General features: G+C 32.5%; 2 protein-coding genes and 1 long non-coding RNA gene across 6 annotated transcripts in view; 1 reads left to right on the top strand and 2 right to left on the bottom strand.

Annotated features, from left to right (window-relative positions):
- The window catches only part of LOC105188220 (uncharacterized), a 69,231-nt gene extending 61,003 nt beyond the window's left edge, over positions 1 to 8,228 (bottom strand). Inside the window, exons 1-4 of one of the 2 annotated variants that reach the window (XM_025298366.1) lie at positions 7,650 to 8,224; positions 7,400 to 7,584; positions 7,018 to 7,251; positions 4,948 to 5,265 (exon numbers count right to left, since the gene is read on the bottom strand). In XM_025298366.1, coding sequence (XP_025154151.1) covers positions 5,238 to 5,265; positions 7,018 to 7,251; positions 7,400 to 7,584; positions 7,650 to 8,150 — 948 coding nt within the window. In that variant the 5' untranslated portion in view covers positions 8,151 to 8,224 and the 3' untranslated portion in view covers positions 4,948 to 5,237. Of the gene's footprint in view, positions 1 to 4,947; positions 5,266 to 7,017; positions 7,252 to 7,399; positions 7,585 to 7,649 lie in introns of those variants that run through there. The other variant, XM_025298365.1, reaches the window with a different exon arrangement.
- A 5,075-nt stretch (positions 8,229 to 13,303) lies between these two features.
- LOC105188198 (START domain-containing protein 10) lies at positions 13,304 to 18,584 on the bottom strand. The gene is made up of 8 exons (XM_011149543.3): positions 18,008 to 18,584; positions 17,734 to 17,882; positions 17,450 to 17,618; positions 17,223 to 17,370; positions 16,987 to 17,139; positions 16,783 to 16,907; positions 16,591 to 16,713; positions 13,304 to 16,505 (listed from the first exon to the last, which is right to left on the bottom strand). The coding sequence occupies exons 3-8, from the start codon at positions 17,603 to 17,605 to the stop codon at positions 16,401 to 16,403; spliced, it is 810 nt and encodes a 269-aa protein (XP_011147845.1). The 5' UTR covers positions 17,606 to 17,618; positions 17,734 to 17,882; positions 18,008 to 18,584; the 3' UTR covers positions 13,304 to 16,400.
- Positions 18,585 to 19,747: 1,163 nt separating this feature from the next.
- Positions 19,748 to 21,669, top strand: LOC105188188 (uncharacterized). Of its 3 annotated transcripts, none has more exons than XR_003112849.1 (4): positions 19,748 to 19,765; positions 20,399 to 20,868; positions 21,009 to 21,167; positions 21,496 to 21,669. It is a non-coding gene; the product is annotated as an uncharacterized LOC105188188 (long non-coding RNA). The 3 variants fall into 3 exon arrangements; XR_003112848.1 differs by lacking the exon at positions 19,748 to 19,765 and adding an exon at positions 20,271 to 20,323; XR_003112847.1 differs by lacking the exon at positions 19,748 to 19,765 and having other exon boundaries at positions 20,349 to 20,868; positions 21,496 to 21,660.

Here is a 21,669-nt window from a genome sequence, read left to right as displayed (position 1 = left end):
TTACGTTCTAAAATGGAGTGGATGATAAGAACTCTAAGTTATCGGTGAAAAATAAACTCCTACTTTACAAACTAATTCTCAAGCTGGTGTGGACCTATGACATTCAGCTTTGGGGATGTAGTGCAGACTCCAATATTAAAACCATACAAACTATACAAAACAAAGTGCTCAGAGATATAACCGGGGCGCACTGGTTCTGTCGAAATTCAGATATTCATCGTGACCTCGGTATGAGCACTGTTGTCGAAAAAAGTAAGATAGCTGCAAACAGACACAAAATATGACTTGCTAATCATACTAATCGACTAGCTTCATACCTCCTCCATCTTGAGGGGGCTACTTTTAGACGTCTGAAGAGGAAAAACCCAATGATTTAATGAGACAAGATGAAAACGAATAATGAGTATTTTGTTTTGTCACCGCACTCCTGTGCCGTCTGGGACTTTTTTTTAAATTGCCCGTTCTAAAATAACTATGTGATGATGAGGGGCCACGATAGCATTCATGTGAATCCCTATATGAAAAATATATTGTAAAACGGTCACTCTTGACTGGATCAATTTCCACAAATAGTCTTAAAAAAAAAAATTATTGATAATATTGTTATAGTACATATTTTCCTTCCTTCTATTTGAATATCTTCTATTAACTGTTATTCTTTTTCATTCCATACAATTTTCCAATATTTTTTTCTCTATGTTAAAAATTACAAGAAATTAGAAAGGACCTAAATAGAGAAAAAATCAAATTAGATATAATATGACAATATAAGAATATGCGAAAATAAGAATAGAGAGAATAATATGCAATTAAAAAGAATAAGTGTGATATAACTTTCACTGTATCTTGTACTTCTCTTCTTCCACATTTTGTTCATTTAGGTCTCTTTTATTTACTTGTAACCTTTAACATAGGGGAGAAAATATTGGAAAATTGCATGGAATGGAAAAGAATGAGAGTTAATAGAAGATATTCAAACAGGAGGAAAAAATATATAAGTGTTATATTATTGTTATTATTGATAATAATATTATAGTACATATTTTCCTTCCTTCTATTTGAATATATTTTATTAACAGTTATCCTTTTTCATTCCATACAATTTCCCAATATATTCTCCCTATGTTAAAGATTACAAGTAAATAAAAAAGATCTAAATAGAGAAAAATCAAATTAGATATAACATGACAGAATAAATGAAAATATAAGAAATAAGAATATGCGAAAATATGAATAGAGAGAATAATACGCAATTAAAAAGAATAAGTGTGATATAACTTTTACTGTATCTTGTACTTCCCTTCTTCCGCATTTTCCTCTCTCTTGTTCTCTCTCTCTCTCTTTCCCTCTCTCTCTCTCTCTCTCTCTCTCTCTCTCTCTCCCTCTCCCCCCCTCTCTCTCTCTCTGTCTCCCTCTCCCCCCCCCTCTCTCTCTCTGCGTTTCTTCTCCAATCTCTTATTATTTTTCTTTTGGATTTTTTTCTCCATTCCATCTTCCTATTTTTTATTTCCCTATAAAATGCGAAAGAGGAGAAATACAGTAAGATGCAGTAAAAGTTATATAGCTCTTATTCCTATACAGGGTGTTATAAAAGTCCCGGAAGAGCAGAATAACTCGAAAAATATGAGTCCTAGAAAAATGCGAAGTACTGGGTTTTTATGATTTTTTCCTGGCTATCTGATGTTGACCTTGGATTTGATCTTGACAATGACCTTGAAGGTCATTTCAAGGTCAGGTCAAATATTTTAAACGGGGCCCCATACTTTTGACCCCAGAAATTAAAAGAGCGGAAAATTTTACGTTCGGATATGACCTTGAACACTGCCAAATTTGACCTCTGAAGGTCATATAAAGGTCTAAGCTTGTTTTAGGCTGAGAACGCGAATATCTTCGAAAATGCACCTGCTAGGGAGCAATGTTACGCATAAGAATAAGAATGTAGAGTTCAACGAAGGACATTCAGCCGTGACTTTGCCCTTATTCTCAAGGTCATGAGTTAAGATTATTATTAAGGTCAAACCGGACTTTTTTAGGACTGAAAATCCATACTTTTGACCTAAAAGTGTCAAGATTGAAAAATTTTACGTTCGGATATGACGTTTTCAACCTTGACCTTGTTCTTAAGGTTATGTGTCAGTCATATCAAGGTCAATTAATTTTTTTAGGCTAGAAACACATACTTTTACCCCTCCCCCCATAATGTGAAGAGTGAGATTTTACGTTACGTACGAGGTCACACTCCGATTGTTGGTAATTCCTCAATATCGGGCGCCATTTTGGATCGGTCATCTTGAATTTGTAAAATCCAACGTCGGATTCGATTTCAGAAACGACTTCAAAAACTCCTTAAACGAGATCTAATTTTTGTTATTCTTAAATACCGGCCGCTATCTTGAATCGGCCATTTTGAATTTGCAAAATCCGACATAGGATTCGGTTTTAACGAGCTCAAAAATCCCAGGATCGGTATCCGAAAAATTTATTCGCCATCGATAAAGTGTATGCTTCAAGGTTTTTATTTGTCTCGATTCTATCAGTGTCAAATAGATAATAGATTATTTTTGAGTTTTCATCGATTTAACAAGTTTTGATGTCATTCTAGTCCGTTTTGAATTATTATCATATTATTATTAACGATCAATGGTACATTACTTATTATTTTTATTTAAAGGTAAAGAAACCGAATTTTTTATACCAAATTTTTGCAAATTTTTTGTTTTCAATTCTAAATGGCTTCTCTTACAGAGCATGAAAGAGTTTCGCTATTGATGATGAGAGGATGGGGGGATAGACGAAGGTCATACAGTGAAGTGAGATTGCTGTTCAATGAAAACTTTCGTAATGAAGACGAAGGTATTTCAATATCGACTGTATCTTGCATCATCAGACAATTTGTAGAAACTGGGAGTAATAAAAACCGCCAAAAATCTGAGAGGTCAAGGTCCCAAACAACAGAAGAACGACAATTTGAAGTAGCCCAATCATTTGTTGAAAATCCCAGATTGTCAATTAGAAAAGCATCTCAACAGCTTCAAATGAGTGTATTGTCAATTTCCAAAAATCTAAAGACCATTAAGTTCCACCCCTACAAAATTCATCTCCACCATGAGTTGAATGAGGATGATTTTGACCGCAGGATGCAATTTTCAGAAGTTATGATGCAAAGAATTGATTAGCAACCGAACTTTTTGCATAATATCGTTTTTCAGACGAAGTGTCTTTTGAAATTACTGGTGAGGTAAACCGTCATAATTTTAGATATTGGAACAACGATAATCCTCATTGGATGCTTGAAGCACATACGCAGCGACCTCAAAAATTGAATATTTGGGCAGGTCTTTATGATAATCAAGTGGTTAGGCCTCTTTTTATAAATGGGAATTTGAACTTAGAAACCTATCTGCAGCTTCTAACAAACCAAATTGTTCGATCAATACAGGAGATTGTTGGTGATAATTTTGATGATGTTTGGTTCCAGCAAGATGGGGCACCGCCACATTATTCGGACGCATTGTTTGGAACTATTTAAACGATACTTTCCCTAATCGATGGGTAGGTAGAAGAGGAACAATCGAATGGCCACCGAGATAGCCCGACATTACACCACTTGATTTCTTTCTTTGGGGCTACATAAAAAATAAAGTTTATTTCACTAAACCTCGTAACCTGGATGAGCTTCAACAACGAATCATAGACGAATGTGCTGCAATACCTCCAGAAATGATAAGGAGTACGACTGACAATTTGTACGTCCGCTTAGCACACTGTCAAACGGTCAATGGGGAACATTTTGAACATCTCTTGTAATCTCAGACCGAGTTACAAGATGCTTTGCCTTTGGTGGCCGGGACTAACTGAACCTTGCCTTCAATGGTCGGATTTGAGACACCTTGCCTTCAGTGGTCGGGTTTGAGAAACCTTGCCTTAAGTGGCCGGGTTTGAGACACCTTGCCTTCAGTGGTCGGGTTTGAGACACCTTGCCTTCAGTGGTCGGGTTCCGAGACGCTTTACTTTCAGTAGACTTCACGATCAGTGAAGTAACGTAAAACGCATAATTTTGAGAACAAGGTCAAGGTTGAAAACGTCATATCCGAACGTAAAATTTTTCAATCTTGACACTTTTAGGTCAAAAGTATGGATTTTCAGTCCTAAAAAAGTCCGGTTTGACCTTAATAATAATCTTAACTCATGACCTTGAGAATAAGGGCAAAGTCACGGCTGAATGTCCTTCGTTGAACTCTACATTCTTATTCTTATGCGTAACATTGCTCCCTAGCAGGTGCATTTTCGAAGATATTCGCGTTCTCAGCCTAAAACAAGCTTAGACCTTTATGTGACCTTCAGAGGTCAAATTTGGCAGTGTTCAAGGTCATATCCGAACGTAAAATTTTCCGCTCTTTTAATTTCTGGGGTCAAAAATATGGGGCCCCATTTAAAATATTTGACCTGACCTTGAAATGACCTTCAAGATCATTGTCAAGATCAAATCCAAGGTCAACATCAGATAGCCAGGAAAAAATCATAAAAACCTAGTACTTCGCATTTTTTCTAGGACTCATATTTTTTGAGTTATTCTGCTCTTCCGGGTCTTTTATAACACCCTGTATATTAATTGCGTATTCTTCTCTATTCATATTTCTTAATATTTTTATATTTTTATTTATTTTGTCATATCCTACCTAACTTGACTTTTCCCTATTTAGGTTTCTTTTATTTACTTATAATCTTCAACATAGGGGAGGAAATATTGGAAAATTGCATGGAATGGAATAGAATGAGTTAATAGAAGATATTCAAACAGGAGGAAAAAATATATACTGTTATGTTATTGTTAATAATATTACTATAGTACATATATATAAATATATAATAATAATAATAATTATTATTATTATTTGAATATCTTCTATTAAAGAAAAAATGCATCTCAGTTAAATATAAAATGACTTACTTGGCTGCAGGAGCAAGATTCGGAATCCTCTAGTCGCAAAATTGCATGCGATAACAAGAAAGAACGCACTATCCTTCGTACGTTCCTTCTCTTTTTTCCCCCTTTTTATAGTTTTCTCAGTTTCTTCTTTTCCTTCTTTCAACGACACAATGACACATTATATCGCACGAGAAGTAAGCTGCATATATAACGTGCGATCGAGATGTCAAAACGAACTTCGCTCGATGACAGCCGCAACCGGCGTGCAAAGCAAGCCGCGTACGCGAGACGCGAGTGAGATGACCAATCAGCATCGCGGAAAAGAGGCTTCAACGCTTCGATATAAAATAAATTCACGCAGTTAACATGCCTTTTTATAAAGTGGACAGAGTGATCGAGATCTTTTAGAAACAAAAAATTATGAAGATTAATCAGATCAAATTGAGAAGAAAAATCATATATCATTTTGTAAAAATCACAATAGTTATTAATGATTCAAAATGACCAGTTCAGAGGCTGTTTTAATTAATCTTTTAATAATTTGAAAATTTGCGTGGTAAAGAACTTTTTTATTCAGAAGGCCCTAATCTACAATTATATGACGACTATTGTGTCTAGCAATAGATATAAGTATATTAAACTTTGAACCCTGAATTGAACCTGTTGCTAGGCATAATAGCTATTATACAAGGTGAGTGAAAAGTATGGAAACCCTTACAAATCTCGAAAGATATAAATTTTACAGAAAAGTGTTTCGGACAAAAGTTAAGCTCAGAAATAAAGCAAAACAATGTATTTACTGATTTTATCAGTTTGACTTTGAGTGGTGTTGCTAAGGTCAAATCAAGGTCAACTTATCTGTTTTAAAATAGAAACCCCTATTTTTTATCATACCATCTTTTTTTACCAATTAATTTGAACAATTTTCGTCTGAAACATTTTTTATTTGCCTAATATATTTTGAGATATTTAAGGAAAATTTGATGACTTTTTCAATATTTATCTTGCGATATCTCGTTATTTGTTAAAAGAAAAAGTAGTATTAGACTTTTCTACTCTGTTTAGTCTCAAGAATATATTGTTATCATAACGCCCTGACTTTTGTTAATTTGATGATTTTGAGATTTCCAAAGGTCGATAAGTCCAAAGTTAACTAAAGGTAGGGCATTATTGTAACAATATATTTTTGAGACGAAATAGAGTAAAAAAGTCTAGTACTAAATTTTCTTTCGACAAATAGTTAGCGAGATATCGTAAGTCAAATATTGAAAAAGTTATCGAGTTTTCCTTAAATATCTCAAAAAATATTAAGCAAATAAAATTTCAGATAAAAGGTATTAAAATTAATTAGTAAAAAAAGATGATATAATAAAAATGGGGGTTTCTAATAAAAAAAAATAAGTTGGCTTTGACCTGACCGCGGCAATCAAGGTCATTCAAGGTCAAACTAATAAGATCAGTAAATACATCGTTTTGAGCCTTATAACTTTGGTCTAAAACACTTTTCTGTAAAACTTATATCTTTCAAGATTTTTAAGGGGTTCAATACTTTTCACTCACCCTGTATATATGTAGATGAGGCCATTCTGAATAAAAAAATCCTTTACCGTTTTGCAAATAAGTATGCAAATTTTCAAGTTATCAATTAAAAAGGATGATTTCTAGATGTGGTTATTTTCAATCATTAATAATTTAATAACTAAATAAATAATTGCGATTTTTGCAAAATGGTACATGACTTTTCTTCTCAGTTTGATCCAATTAATCTTCACAATTTTTCGTTTCTAAAAGATCCGTACACAGTTAATCAACAACCATAAAATAACTAATATGAAGTCTAGTCATGCGCGTGCGTAATTATTCCATATGACCAATTTCATATTAGTCATTTTACAAGTATATTCTAGAGATCTAAAATATTTTGTATACATATATCTTTTTATTTTCAAATGGCACACAAGAATTTTGAATGTGCGTTTTCTCGCTTCTGACATCAAGAGTGTCACAGCAAGGGATTAGAAGCCATAATGAAGCAGATATCTTTCGGTATCTTTCTCTTTTATATACGGACACGTTCGTCGACTTACCATAAGTGCATAAAAAAGTAATCGTCGATGATGATCCAGCAACCCCGCCAATGCGCGTTGCAGGCTACACCGAAGGTATATGTATACAGAATTTGCAGCGCGCGATAAGGCAATCGCTTGAACGTGTTTAATTTAGTCCACTCGTCCATATACCTGATATGGAAGCGATCCTTGAAGAACGCAAATAGCACGTGCAAAGTAGCTCCAGTCATGAAGCAAAACCAGGCGGGAAATCTAACGGAAACGAAGTTTTCTTTAAGTATGCGTGCAGCGTGCAGAAAAAAAATGTATTCATGAATATTTCGCGATCGATTTAAGCAATATACGGCAATTTCTATCCCGATCGATTCTCCCCGGCCTTTGTTGCCGCAGTATTACTCACAAGTCCCTATGAAGGTCCATCCATGTCCAGATTCCTCTCCAGAAACCGACTGTCGAAGGTCCAATTACAACCAGAGCGATCAGTGTGTCGAACAAGGAGAATACCCGTTTTCTTCCCTTCGATTCTTCAATAGTCTTCTTGAACTCGAACGCTTCTATGTGAGTATTCTCAGAGCGTGCCTTTTCCTACAATTCTGTCAACGTTTGCAAGGTCGATATAAACTATCCAAGTCATAAGAAAGAAAAGTTACCTCAGTTGTGTTGATCAGCTTTTTGCCATCGAAGCTATTGAAAGTTGTCTCCTCAAGCCTTTTATTTTTCTTTAATTCCATTTCTTCAGTCGCAGTCGCGAGAAGATGATGATTCTCGTGCTCAACAGTCGATGTACATACGTCCTTATACTCACCAATGATCAAACATCCTCGCGATATCCTTATTCGTGTGTGAACATCACTATTATTCAAATGAGCATTGACCTCGTTCGCGGATCTTTCATCGGACTTCCCGTCAATGGGCGTCAACCTTACATCACACATATCTACAATCTCGTATGATCGCAATAAGAACACGAGTTTATTCCACAAACATTTTTCTTTTTTTCCGTTTGAGAAATATATTCCCGCGGTATATGTAATGACTTGGCGCGAGGCACTACCGTACCTCTTGATAAGAATTGCAATTAAATGGAACAATTTACGACGCAAAGTCACGCAATAGATAAAATCGAAATTTCTTGCAATGCTATTTCTCATAGAGCTATTATGTATACATTATACTTCAACTTTTCATATCGGATATCGTGTGTGCATTAGATAAAGTATAATGCACAGATATAGATAAGGAGAATGCATAAAGAAAAAAAGAAACGAAGAAACATTTTGCCACATTCGCCGAAACTGTAATCGTTTGACTGAGGCATGAAGCTGCGACTAACATACGGTACACGTCGCGTTATCCACTTAGAGAATCAATCCTCTAACAGATCTTGCAAATAAAATACGTCATGTATCATTCATGGCTCATCTCATCATGCTGCCGATTACATTGCATATTTCACGTATCGAAATGTCTACAGATATAAGACCAGTGACCACATTAATTTTATTAGCAGCTTTTTGTCTCATATATGATATCTTAATGAACACACATGTGTTTATCTGGAAGTTTGCATGAAGGAGAGAAAAAAAGACGGAGTTTATCGTTCAGAAAACGAATTCATTTTTTCAAGGTAATTCAAGTGATAATCTAAAAGACAACAAATCTTAATACTTTTTATTGTGAACTTTACAAAGTAATTATCTTATAAATTTTATTCTATTACAGATTTTTCATAGGGAATCAACAGATTTAGATAAATTATATATATTTCATAATTAGATAATATTGAATCGTTTTTAGGTAATATCATAATTAATTTCTAATTAAAGGTGTATATTTGTTTATTATATCCTGAAATATATGTACCGTAACAATATATCCTGAAATATATGTACCGTAACAATATAAAGGGTGTATATAAAAAATTGCAAACAACGAAACATCTCGGAAAATGTGAATTTTATAAAATATTGCTTCAGAGAAAAAGTTCTAGGGTATGAAAAGATCTATTTACTAGTCTTACCTTAGCGATTTAGTTTAACCTTGGCGATGCTACCTAATGTCAAACTGATAAGCCAGTAAAAACTTTTTAAATCCTATAACTTTTGCTTCAAATATTTTTTTATAAAATTTACATTTTCTGTGGTATTTTGCTATCCAGGAATTTTTTATACATCTTGTACGTTTTACAAGATTCTAAATCAAACTTTACAAGTGTATTCTTTAATAGAATTTTTAACCGGTAATAATTTGACTACAATTTACTCATGTTTCTTCGGTGATCGGAGTTCCACTAATGTTTTATATTCTTTCGGTTTATCTTTCCCAAATTCTTATTGTTTAATTGCGAATTTTCATATAAAAATTCTTTTAAAAATACGCTTTTAAAGTTTGCTGCAAATTCTGCAGAATATTCGCGTACATGTATCAATACAAAATAATTTAATTAAAAATTTCTAAATTCAAGAGATTATATTTAAGATATTTGCAATAGTATGTATAACTTCTATTTTATTACACTCGTTCACGAGTGTCCATACGTCTAAAGAAAAAAAAACTGAAATCAAGAAAATTGCGAATAATCTGTTTAGAATATAGTAAGAATTTCAATCAATTCTCATACAGAATGAAATATATATATTGGCGTTCTTTAGATCTATATATATTATACTGCTTATTTTATATTGAAATTGTAACATTTAAATATCTGTGTATACAGGTCGCCCCAAAAGTAACAGACCACACTAATAACTCTTCAGTATTGAAGTTTCAAGGAAAATGATCTGAATAAAAGTTGTAGAGATTTAAGTGAGCTATCTTATGATGATCTTGACTTTGACCTTGACCTCTATTTTCAAGGTCATTTGAAGGCCAACTTGCGTTTTTTAAATGGGAACCTTTATTTTTTATTACACTGTTTTTTTCTACCAATTAATTTGAACAACTTTTGTCTAAAACATTCTTTTATTTGCCTAATATTTTTTGAGATATATGAGGAAAAGTTGGTAACTTTTTCAACATTTAACTTACATGAAAAACTATACTATTTGAAACTAATTATACGTTGAAATGACATTTTTTTCTTAAAATTTAGAACGACGCCTGCGACATGAACTTTGATCAATTCTATCTATAATTAAATAGATATCGATAAATCGATATGTATGGTAACATACCTTTTCATCATTTATCATTATGGCAGAATTTGAAATGGAACAAGAAAATTAAGTAGCAATGGAAAGCCATCAAATCCTTGTAAGTAGTAAAATTAATATATCTTTGTAAGTAGCAAAATTAATCTATCAAAGCGCGAGGTATTTTTTATATACGTACTAAACTAATTCTAAGATATATCGTACATGTTTGTCAAAATTATTATACGTATATCTCTCGCGCTTAGGATTAGGAAAATATATGAAATAGAATTGTCCTTTTTTTATTAATAGTTATGCGTAATAAAATTTATTTCATTTATATTACATACAAACACAAAAAAAGAATTGATATCCGAAAAAAACTTACCTTATTTAAAATAAGGTTAAAAAAAGCGCCAAGTGCACGCGACTCGTATCAATAACCTTTTTTAAAAAAAATTCTACAAAAAAAGTATTTTCTACAAAATATCTGATATCAAATAAGTTAAGCCAAGTGCTAATATATATATACAATTAAAAATATATTTAATTTTACCTTTTTTTAAAAACAAAATAAAATATTCTAAAAGATATTAAAAAAATGATTATTAAAATTTAATTATATTTTTATATAATTTAATTTAACAATTCTAAAAAAACAAAAATATATCATAATAAATAAATAAAAAAATTAATTAAAAAATATTATATTTATAAAATAACAAATAATGAAAATATAAATATAATAAAAAAATTAAAAATTAAAATAATAAATTTAAAATATTAAATATACATTTTCGACAATTTTAAAACTTTTTAAATAACAAAAAGTTACAATAGATAATAAAATTCAGAACTACAAGAAAGCACTTGGCGTGGCCGGAAAATAAACGTTCCCTAAAGTTCCGTTTCTTCCGGACGTTTATTTTCCGGGCACGCCAAGTGCTTTCTTGTAGTCAATTTTATTCTCTCAATTTTATTATCTATTGGAACTTTTTGTTATTTAAAAAGTTTTAAAATTGTCGAAAATGTATATTCAATATTTTAAATTTATTATTTTAATTTTTAATTAATTTTTTCATTATATTTATATTTTCATTATTTTATAAATATATTTTTAATTAATTTTTTTTATTTATTTATTATGATATATTTTTGTTTTTTAGAATTGTTAAATTAAATTATATAAAAATATAATTAAATTTTAAGAATCATTTTTTTAATATCTTTTAGAATATTTTATTTTGTTTTTAAAAAAAGGTAAAATTAAATATATTTTTAATTGTATATATATATATATATATTAGCACTTGGCTTAACTTATTTGATATCAGATATTTTGTAGAAAATACTTTTTTTGTAGAATTTTTTTTAAAAAAGGTTATTGATACGAGTCGCGTACACTTGGCGCTTTTTTAACCTTATTTTAAATAAGGTAAGTTTTTTTCGGATTTAACTTACGATGTCTCGCTAACTATTTGTGGGAAGAAAAAGTGATACTGGACTTTTTTGCTTTATTTAGTCTCAAGAATATATTGTTACAATAGCGCCCTGATTTTTGTTAATTTGATGATTTTGAAATTTCCAAAAGTCAGTAAGTTAACAAAAGTCTGGGCGCTATTGTAACAATATATTCTTGAGACTAAATAAAGCATGAAAGTCTAGTACCACTTTTTCTTCCGATAAATAGTTAGCGAGATATCGTAAGTTAAATATTGAAAAAGTTATCAAGTTTTCTTCAAATATCTCAAAAAATATTAGATAAATAAAAAATGTTTTAGACAAAAGTTGTTCAAATTAACTAGTAGAAAAAAACAGTGTAATAAAAAATAAGGGTTCCCATTTAAAAAACGCAAGTTGACCTTCAAATGACCTTGAAAATAGAGGTCAAGATCAAAGTCAAGGTCATCATAAGGTAGCTCACTTATATCCCTACAACTTTTATTCAGATCATTTTCCTTGAAACTTTAATACTGAAGTTATTAGGGTGGTCTGTTGCTTTTGAGACACCCTGTATATATCTGTGTATGAGTGTGCACGCGTGCATAAGTGATCATTCACTTACGCACGCGTGCGCACTCATACATACTCATATGCACTCATGTCGCACTCATACATGCGTGCGCATACATATTCATGTATGTACGTGTTCCACTTTCTTTTTGCATAAGAAAAATGTCCTGTTTGATATCTCAAAGCTTTAACTAAATGCTAATTAAATCTGATGCTTATTTGAGCATTTAAAAATTTGGCAATTAAACGATAACATTTCTCGATGTTACATGTGTATGTATGTATGCATATATAATATGCACATATTATATAATTAATTAAAATAAATAAATATATATATATGTGCATATATATATATATATATATATATACATATACATATATGTACACACACACACTATATATATATATATATATAGTGTGTGTGTACATATATGTATATATATATGTGTGTACATATATATACACACAATATACATATACATACTCATATATGATCTATTTTAATTTTTCAGTCCTCGTAATTTTGTAGGAAGCAATTATAATGAAAAATTAGGAGGTTGCATTGGAAGCCACTGTTTTTTGAGCATTTATTTCAATAACAAAATGTGTGAATACATCAATCAAAGTATTTTCCTTCGGAAGCTATGACTTTTTTCCACTTTTCTGACAGAAGTTAAATTCCGCGACGAAAGAACGGTCTATCTTTTGAGCCAATCAATTCAGCAACCCAATTTTCGACTTCTCTATAATTATGGAAATGTGTATCTTCCAAAGCATGTTGCATCGATCGGAACAGATGGTAATCACTTGGGGCTAAGTCCAGAGAATATGGGTACGGGAGAACGTCCCATTCGAGCTCCATCAGTATTTGTTTCACGGCTATATCATGGGACCGAGTGTTGTCATGGAGAAAAAATCACTTTTCAGTGATTTGATGCTATAGATAGCCGTTTTTGCATCAAATTATCATTCAAACGCTCAAATTGTTGTCAATAACGCTCGGCAATGACTGTTTTGTTCGGTTTCAATAGCTCATAATACACGACACTTCATATCCCACCAAATAGAGAGCATTACTTTGTGATCGTGGATGTCTGTGGATCTTGTGATCGTTGATGTCGACGTTGATGGCCAGAATTAATTCATGATTTCTTGCATTTCGAGTTGTCGAAATAGATCCATTTTTCATCGCCGGTCACGATACACTACAAGAAACTTTTCTTTTTATGCCTTACAAAGAAATCAAGATGTTTAAACAATTAGCAATGGTATTTTCGATCAATTCATATGGCAGCCATCTTCCTTCTTTCTGGATCTTTCCCTTTCTTGGTTTATAAACGTCGCGAAATGGTTGATTTATCGACTTCGAGCTGTTAAACCAATGCTTTGAATGTTTGAACAGGATTTTCTTTTAATAGGGCTTGCAGTTGTTCATTCGAACATTTTCAATTAACCTGACCGTTTTTTACAATCACCACTTCTGAATCGTCGAAACCAATCTCTACATACTGTTTGCGATGGAGCAGATTTACCATAGGTTTCATAAGCTCATCAACGAGTTTCAGCTGCACTTTTTTTCAAATCAAAGTAGTGTAGAAGTACACATCGGAAAAACAATTTATCGCGTTCCATTTTAATTCGGTTATAAAAAAGCACTTGTGTAAACAAAGGATGACGTCTAATGACTAAATTTTAGAGGGAAATATTCACACTTCAAGATGACATCTGTCACTACCCATGCAGCTCAAGCCATCTACATGTATAGCAGTTTTCAATGCAACCTCCTCATAAATATTAAAGTCGTAGAGTCGGTTATTCCAACTTCTTGGTAAGTTAACTGATAGTTAAATCATGTTTATCTTTGTTTTTCCTTCAATTTAAACGAAGGTAGACACATGATTTAACTATCAGTTACTTATCAAGAAGTTGGAACAACCGGCCTTTTTAGGATTTTAAGGGGACATTTACAAGAGCTATGTAAGTTTTGGGCCCGGGGCCCAATTTAAGTCCTATTTTTAGGTTCAAATTAAATTCGTTGAACTCTTTTTTTTTTATAAAAATCTTATTTTTTACTGCAGATATGTAATCTCCATGAAAAAAATAAAGAAATTTTATCCCTTGCATTACTTTTGGCTAAATTCTTTCTACTGGACCCAAAATCAGGAAAATACCTCACTTTAAAAAATGGAATTAATAAATTAAAAAAGTCATGAAATTCTAGCGTATCAATCACATTTTGGGCTCAAGGTTTGTTTTTGACATGCCTATTCCTAAAATCTACTAAAATCCACTTTAGACATAGACTCATTTTGGGCCGGGAGCTCAGAGCCCGATGTGATTTGGGTTGAATTTCTTAATGTTACATAACTTTCCGTCATTGTTCCGCCAGTCAAATATCTCATTCTGAAAAATGGAATAAGCTGATAAAATTGTTTACAAAATTTCAGGCATAGTTAATTACATTTTAGGCTCGAGGTCTATTTTTAGCATGTACTTATTCTGAGTCTAGAATCCGTTTTGGGTACAAACCCATTTTGAGTCAATGCCCGATATAACTTATATTGAGTTTCTTAACGTTACAACTTTTCTTTGTGATTAGGGCAATACACCAATTTGACTTATAATATATCTGGCATTGCAAATTTCATTTCAGATTCCAGTGTCTATTTGGGTCCATTTATTACGGGTGCATTCCCGTAATCACGAAGAAAAATTGTAACGTTAAGAAACTCAATATAAGTTACATCGGGCATTGGCTCAAAATGGGTTTGTACCAAAAACGGATTCTAGGCTCAGAATAGGTACATGCTAAAAATAGACCTCGAGCCCAAAATGTAATTGACTATACCTGAAATTTTGTAAACAATTTTATCAGCCTATTAATTCAATTTTTTTAAATGAAATATTTGACTCACGTTTTGCCCGATAGAAGAGGTTTAGTAAAAAAATGTAACAGACAATTTTATTATTTTTTTATGTAGATTAGGTATCTGCAATAAAAGAATAGAGGTTTCCATTCAACAAATTTGACTTAGGCCTCATAAGACCCAAATTGAGCCCCGAATCTAAAGTTCATATAGCTCTTATAATGGTTGCCTTAAAATCTTACAATTTTTATATTTAATATCTTTTGCTATGACCGCCCTCTGCAAAATTACGAGTGATAGATTAAAATAAGACACTTTGTATATGTATACAAAGATGTTCAATAATTTAGTATGAGGAATTCGTGAAGACATAAAGTAGATTAAGATAAATATAAAAGTTCCATACCGTTTTGCAATATTCGCAATAATTATTGAGTTATTAATGACAGAAATCTGACAAGTGAGCGCGTGTCGAGATGGATGATTGGAGAAGCCTTTCAGTCATTTGGGCAAGAACATGGCCCAGTTGATCTAGCAACTATTGCCGAGGAGACGTAGAAGAGGCAATATAAGAATAGCGGCGTTTTGTCCTTCTCCTCGCCGTGCGATGACAATAGTCACTAGATCGACTGAACCTTCTTCGGGTATTCTTGCCCGAGTAGCTGCAATATTTCTCCAATTATCTACTTCATCACGCGCTCATTTGTAGCAGATTTCTATAATTAATAATTCGATAATTATTGTGAATATCGCAAAACAGTATGGGACTTTTTAATTAGTTTGTTTTAATCAGTTCTATGCTTCCACTGGTTATGGCTACACGAATTACCCCCGTGTGTGTGTGTGTCTGAGAAATGCACAATATGAAGATAAATAAAAACGTGTGTCTGAGAAATGCACAATATGAAGATAAATAATATATAAGAATGTTTCGAGACAAGCGTGTGTGCATAGAGGCATGCTCAGATACTTAGAGATTATAAAATGTCTTAAAAAGCATATCTTCTATATTGTGCATATACTCATTGCGCACTTTAACAACATCAATGATTTATTTCACTTGAAATTAGTACCTAATGCAAAGCAGGCCGTAAACATTTTCATCATTGACGTTCACATATATAGACATTAATGTCCGCACGTAAGGCGAGTTTTACAATATAATGAACATCAGTTTTGCTTTTAACATTAGATGTATATAAATGTATAACATTATAGTTAATTAGAATTTATTATATAAGGAATATGCAAATCGAACTTTATAATTGTACAAATGGTGTGTATCTGTTATGTTACTTTATTTGTAATACTGTTGCTAGTGGTTTCAATTCTATTTTGTTTTACTATTACTTACCTAGATTACTATGTTTCTTTCTTACATTACATTTTAATCACTGTCAAACATAGTAGATTCTTTAACCAAACTCTCTTTCAAGTCAGACTCATCAACATAATTATTTTTGGAATTCTTCTCTTCCACAGATTTGACGCACTGGAACAAGTTTGATAACTCTGTGTATATGTGGATTCAACAACGATTGTTGTATCAGAACTATAAAATAACAAGCTATCCTTACTTCTTCAATACATATTCTAGGTGCCATTATTTGTTCAGGATAATGCCATGGCTTATAATTTGGATTATTAAGTAATTTCCAGCTTGGATAGCCTACAGAGGCCTTGTGCAATCTTTTTACCATCTACAAAGTATAATTTTATGAGATGATATATTGTGCATAACCTGTTGTAAACTTTCTTAGAAAACTTACTTTTGGAGCAAATATTTGTGTAACCTTATTAACCAACCACACAGGTAATTTGCCATGTGGATCCGTGTGCGACACATAACCTAACTCAGAACCATCTCCATTGCGCGAAGGTCTTACAATGTAACCTGACCAAAAATTTTATCTCAGAACATAGAGAATAATATATAAGTGATACATGTATAAATCTGCATTTAATATTCTTACCTGTAAGATAAGATGTTGCTCGTACAAAGTGCTTTCTAGGTGGATAATCCTTATGATAAACAGAATGATTTAGTATCAATTGTTCTATGCCAGTATCCAACCAAGACCGTTGCAGAACAAAGTCTCTATTTTTTAATGGAGATGGACATGCCACTAAAGTTTGCAAAGTATCAATGCAATATTGTGTTGGAGATAAAAAATCCAATCCTAAAAAATCAAAGATACACTATACTTACTGGAATAATAACCAATGTCATTATTTGGATTAAAAAATCCTATATCTTTTGATTCAATCATGTGAGTGTCCCAAATTTTTCTATATTCAGGATCATGTAGAACATCATATAGTGTTTCTGGTGTAACATCAGGAAAACGTGTTCTAATCTAATAAATAATGTCAAACCATTATATTTTAATCAAAGCTTATAATATCATTCAATATAAGAAAGGAAAAACAACACACCTTTACCATTCTAAAACTAATTCCTCGGACGGATTTTGTCCAAACAGATAAGTCAGGTTTATTGTAATCTAATCTCCAATCATTATTATCATCATATAGCTGTTTCAGTTTCTCAAAATCCTTATCTTCAGCAATTTTGACAACACCAATATCCATTGTAGTAAAACGTCTAAAAATTAAATATTGCAGATATTATTATACTTGGATATGCAAGTACAAATAAAGATTGTTGCATATATATAAAAAACTAAAGTCAACTAGAAATTATTATAACTAACACTTACCTGTGCTAAGCTAAAGAAGTTTATCAATAGGCAGTTAATATCATCTTCTTTACTCGTTCAGTTTATAGTGCCTTTATATAGAAATATCCAGCTACATCACATATAAAATTAGGCTTGAATCAATACTTGCGATTCTTCTTGCATTCCATCTACAACAGAAGATATAAGAGTATGCTCTAACCATACATTTTGAAATAGAGATTTAAATTAATTAAATAAAAATTTAAATTAAATAGAGATTTAGATGAAACTAAAAAAAAACATGTATGCATACTTGCTTTTGTCATAGAGAACAGCTTCTCCGTTTGTATCTCGGAATTAATAATGATGATAATCAAGTCATATCACTCGTGCGGTTTATAAAGCTCGTTATCGTAGATAATAAAGATTCAAAGTAATTGAGCCTTCAAAACGCTCTCGAGCGTGTCCCATCGATGAGCCACAATGTTCACAGATTAATTCTAAACGGCACATATGTGTTACAGACAACATTGGGACAATGATGAACTAATGCAAGCTAATTTGAAGAGTTTCACAGCCACGTGTATTTTTATAAACAGCAGTCTCTTTTACAGTCTCCTTTACTCGTCTTGAAAATCAATTCGATCGGATTGAATTTACATACGCGATTGCTCTATGTTTGGTAACTGTGACAATTGTATTTATATACGCGTTATATCTTGCCACATAATCATCACACCAATCTTCTCGAGTCGTTACCAAACGCTATCATTACCATTCCAGCTGCTTCAGGCCATTCGGCCTTTTGATGATCGACTTGTCATCATCAGCCGGCACGGCCGGTAAGCCACGGTAAGCGAACGTTAAAGCATACAACACGTCAAAGCACGACGCATGCGTGCTCTTTTTCTCTCCCTCTCACTTTCTCTCTCTCTTCCCTCTCTCTTTCTTTATTCCCCTCTCACTTTTCATCATGGACGTAAAAATAAAGGAACGGAGCAGTAAAGGCCATTGCACGTAAAAAAATTTTAGTCGTAACCATAAAGGTGCCAATACATGGGAGTGTCGAGCGTCGAGCGTCAAAGCGTCCAAACCAATCAGTTTTTCATTTCTTATTTCACGGATAAAAACAAGGAACTTTGATTGGTTGGACGCTTTGACGCTCGACGCTCGACGCTCCCATGTATTGGCACCTTTAGACCGTAAGCAAATTGACCAATCGTAATCCAGCATCTCGAAATATGCGAATTGTGATTGGTCAATTTGCTTACGGACTTACGGTTACGACTAAACTTTTGTACGTGGCCTTAACTTCGGGTTCGGAGGTTGAAGCATAGGTTGCGTTCAGAAAACAAAGCGTTCACTGAGCGCTTAGTAACTATTGGTCCTTACTGTTAGATCCTTACATTCAGACCAATAACGTTGACGAATTATTCAATCGTTGTGTAACCGTTGTGTTTTCTGAACGCAGCCAATGACATAGGAATATAGGGACAGAGCATAAGCTTTGTTCGTTTAAGCCAGCGGCACACGGTGCTTTTTTCGTGCTGGATTACTTGCTGGGTGAAAATACTGCGTTCTGATTGGTGCATTTCCATCCATCTTCGGAAATGTACCAATCAGAACGCAGTATTTTCATCCAGCAAGCAATCCAGCACGAAAACAAGCATCGTGTGCCGCTGGCTTTAGTCTGTTCTGGGTCTGTTTCAGGATAGTCCCAAGCAGACCTGTGGTGCGATTCTGTAACTCGTTATTGAAGTTAACGACAGTTTCGTTATTATTGCGCAGCTTTTTTACGGTATACAAAAGCTACGCAACGATAACGAAAGTGTCGTTAACTCCAATAACGAGTTACAGAATCGCACCACTGGAGTGCGTTCCGTTTCACGCATATGCGCGCATTTATCTATAGTTTATGTCACGTATACTATAAAAAATGCGCTCATATGCGTAAAACGGAACGCACCCCTGGTATCTTTAGGGTAAGATAGAAGAACTCCGGAAGTGGATCGTAGAACAGGAAATGAATTACTTTTGTGCTCTGAACGACTTTGAAGTGAACTCAGGCGCTGTAAACAGAACACATTTTATAACCTAATTTGGTCGAATATAATCTGTGTGTGCATATTATTTTTAAATGTGTTCTTGATTCCAGATTATTTTGTTTATCGAAATATGTTTTGTTTATAGGTTAATCATGAATTTTTCGTCATCATCATCATCATCATCCGATTCAGAAATATCTATCGGCCGGGAAATGCTCTTTAATTCGTCTGAAGACGAAAGCAATAAAAATAGTCATTGCATAAAAAATTATGAAGCAGTTATTTCGGAATATAGCGAAAAAGAATTTTTACAACATTTTAGATTAAGAAGAAATGTTATTAATCAACTTATTTTACGGTTTTCGCAATCAGTGCATTCATTACACGTCTATTGTCAATGATAAGTATAATTGTCATTTTTGTTCACATATTTAGTACTTTTTTTTGCTTCATCGTTTTATGTTTTATACAACATATTTTTGTATTACCAATTGGTGCAATATTTTTATTTCATTATTTTTTTTACAAGATAATATAAATTTCAATATAATAATATACATTCTATTTCTAAAAGATATAAATAGGTGAGAATGTACATGTAACTCGAAAAATCATATTTATATTTATATAATAAATTGTACACAATTTCTTTTTCTTAGCTTTCGGCCTAGATGCTATATCTCCTGAGAAGCATATGTACATATTCTTGTGGTTGGTTGGCCATGAAGTGTCATCGTATAGAGACTGTGCGGACCGCTTTGATCTGTCATTAAGTGCACTCTTTGAAATCATTACAAGAGTGGCTGATTGTTTGGTCGATATTGCACCACAGTATATTTGCTGGCTTAATGAAGAAGAAAGGGAAATAACTAAAACATATTTTCAACAAATAATGGGTTTTCCAAATGTAATTGGGTGCATTGATGGAACTCACATCCGCATAGATAGGCCAAAAGAAAGTACTGAAAGTTACTACAATAGAAAAGATTTCTTCTCAATACAAATGCAAATAGTTTGTAATCATGAACGAAAAATTATAGATGTTTTTATCAGGTTCCCAGGTCTGTACACGATGCAAGAATTTTTAGAAACTCGCCACTGATTGAAAAATTACTTAATCCAGAATTATGTGAGTACTGCATAATATCAAATTATTTTTTCATGGCAGAATGAACTAAAACTTCAAATAATTTTATTTTAAAAATGTTTAATATTATTTCAATGTATTCAATATTTTTATAATATTCGTTTATGGATAAAATGTTACAGATGGATGGCTTCTAGGAGACAGCGCATACCATGTCTTCCAACGTTAATGACTCCCTACAAAGACAATAGCCATTTGACTGCTGCTGAAACTTTGTATAATGTCAAATTATCGTCATGTCGTGTGCGAGTTGAACATACTATCGGCATTTTGAAGCAACGGTAACAAATATTATGCTTACATAAAATAATGAATATATGACTGTACAGAAGATCAATTTAATGCATTCCAACTTTTTACTTAAGAGCCAAGAAATTTTCTATGCTGCAGCATGCAAAAAATTTTGACCACAGATAAAAAAATCGAAAAATTTGTAACTCATTAATTTGGTCTACTGTACACTTCCCAAATGTATAATTATGTAAATCTAATTTCATGATATATAAATTTATAATAAAGATTTCGGTTCCTCTATCACATTAAATTAAAAAAGTTCGGAAGGAGGATAAAAGTTATATATACATGTTTTGTATTGCACAACATATGTAGTACAGATGACCTTGATTCGATCTACTGCCTGCTGATGGGACTCTCAGTAATATTGAAATGAATGCAAACAAAGAAGATTACCAGAATAATAATGATTTACCTAGATTGGTATCAAGGAATGAATTGCGTGATAATTTATGGAAATATTAACTTTTACGAATAAATAATATGTAT

The sequence above is a fragment of the Harpegnathos saltator genome, unplaced genomic scaffold, assembly GCF_003227715.2.
Source record: "Harpegnathos saltator strain DR-91 unplaced genomic scaffold, Hsal_v8.6 scaffold217, whole genome shotgun sequence".
NCBI lineage: Eukaryota > Metazoa > Arthropoda > Insecta > Hymenoptera > Formicidae > Harpegnathos > Harpegnathos saltator.
Note: the sequence above shows the minus strand (reverse complement) of the source record. Positions and strands in the feature narration are given on the sequence as shown.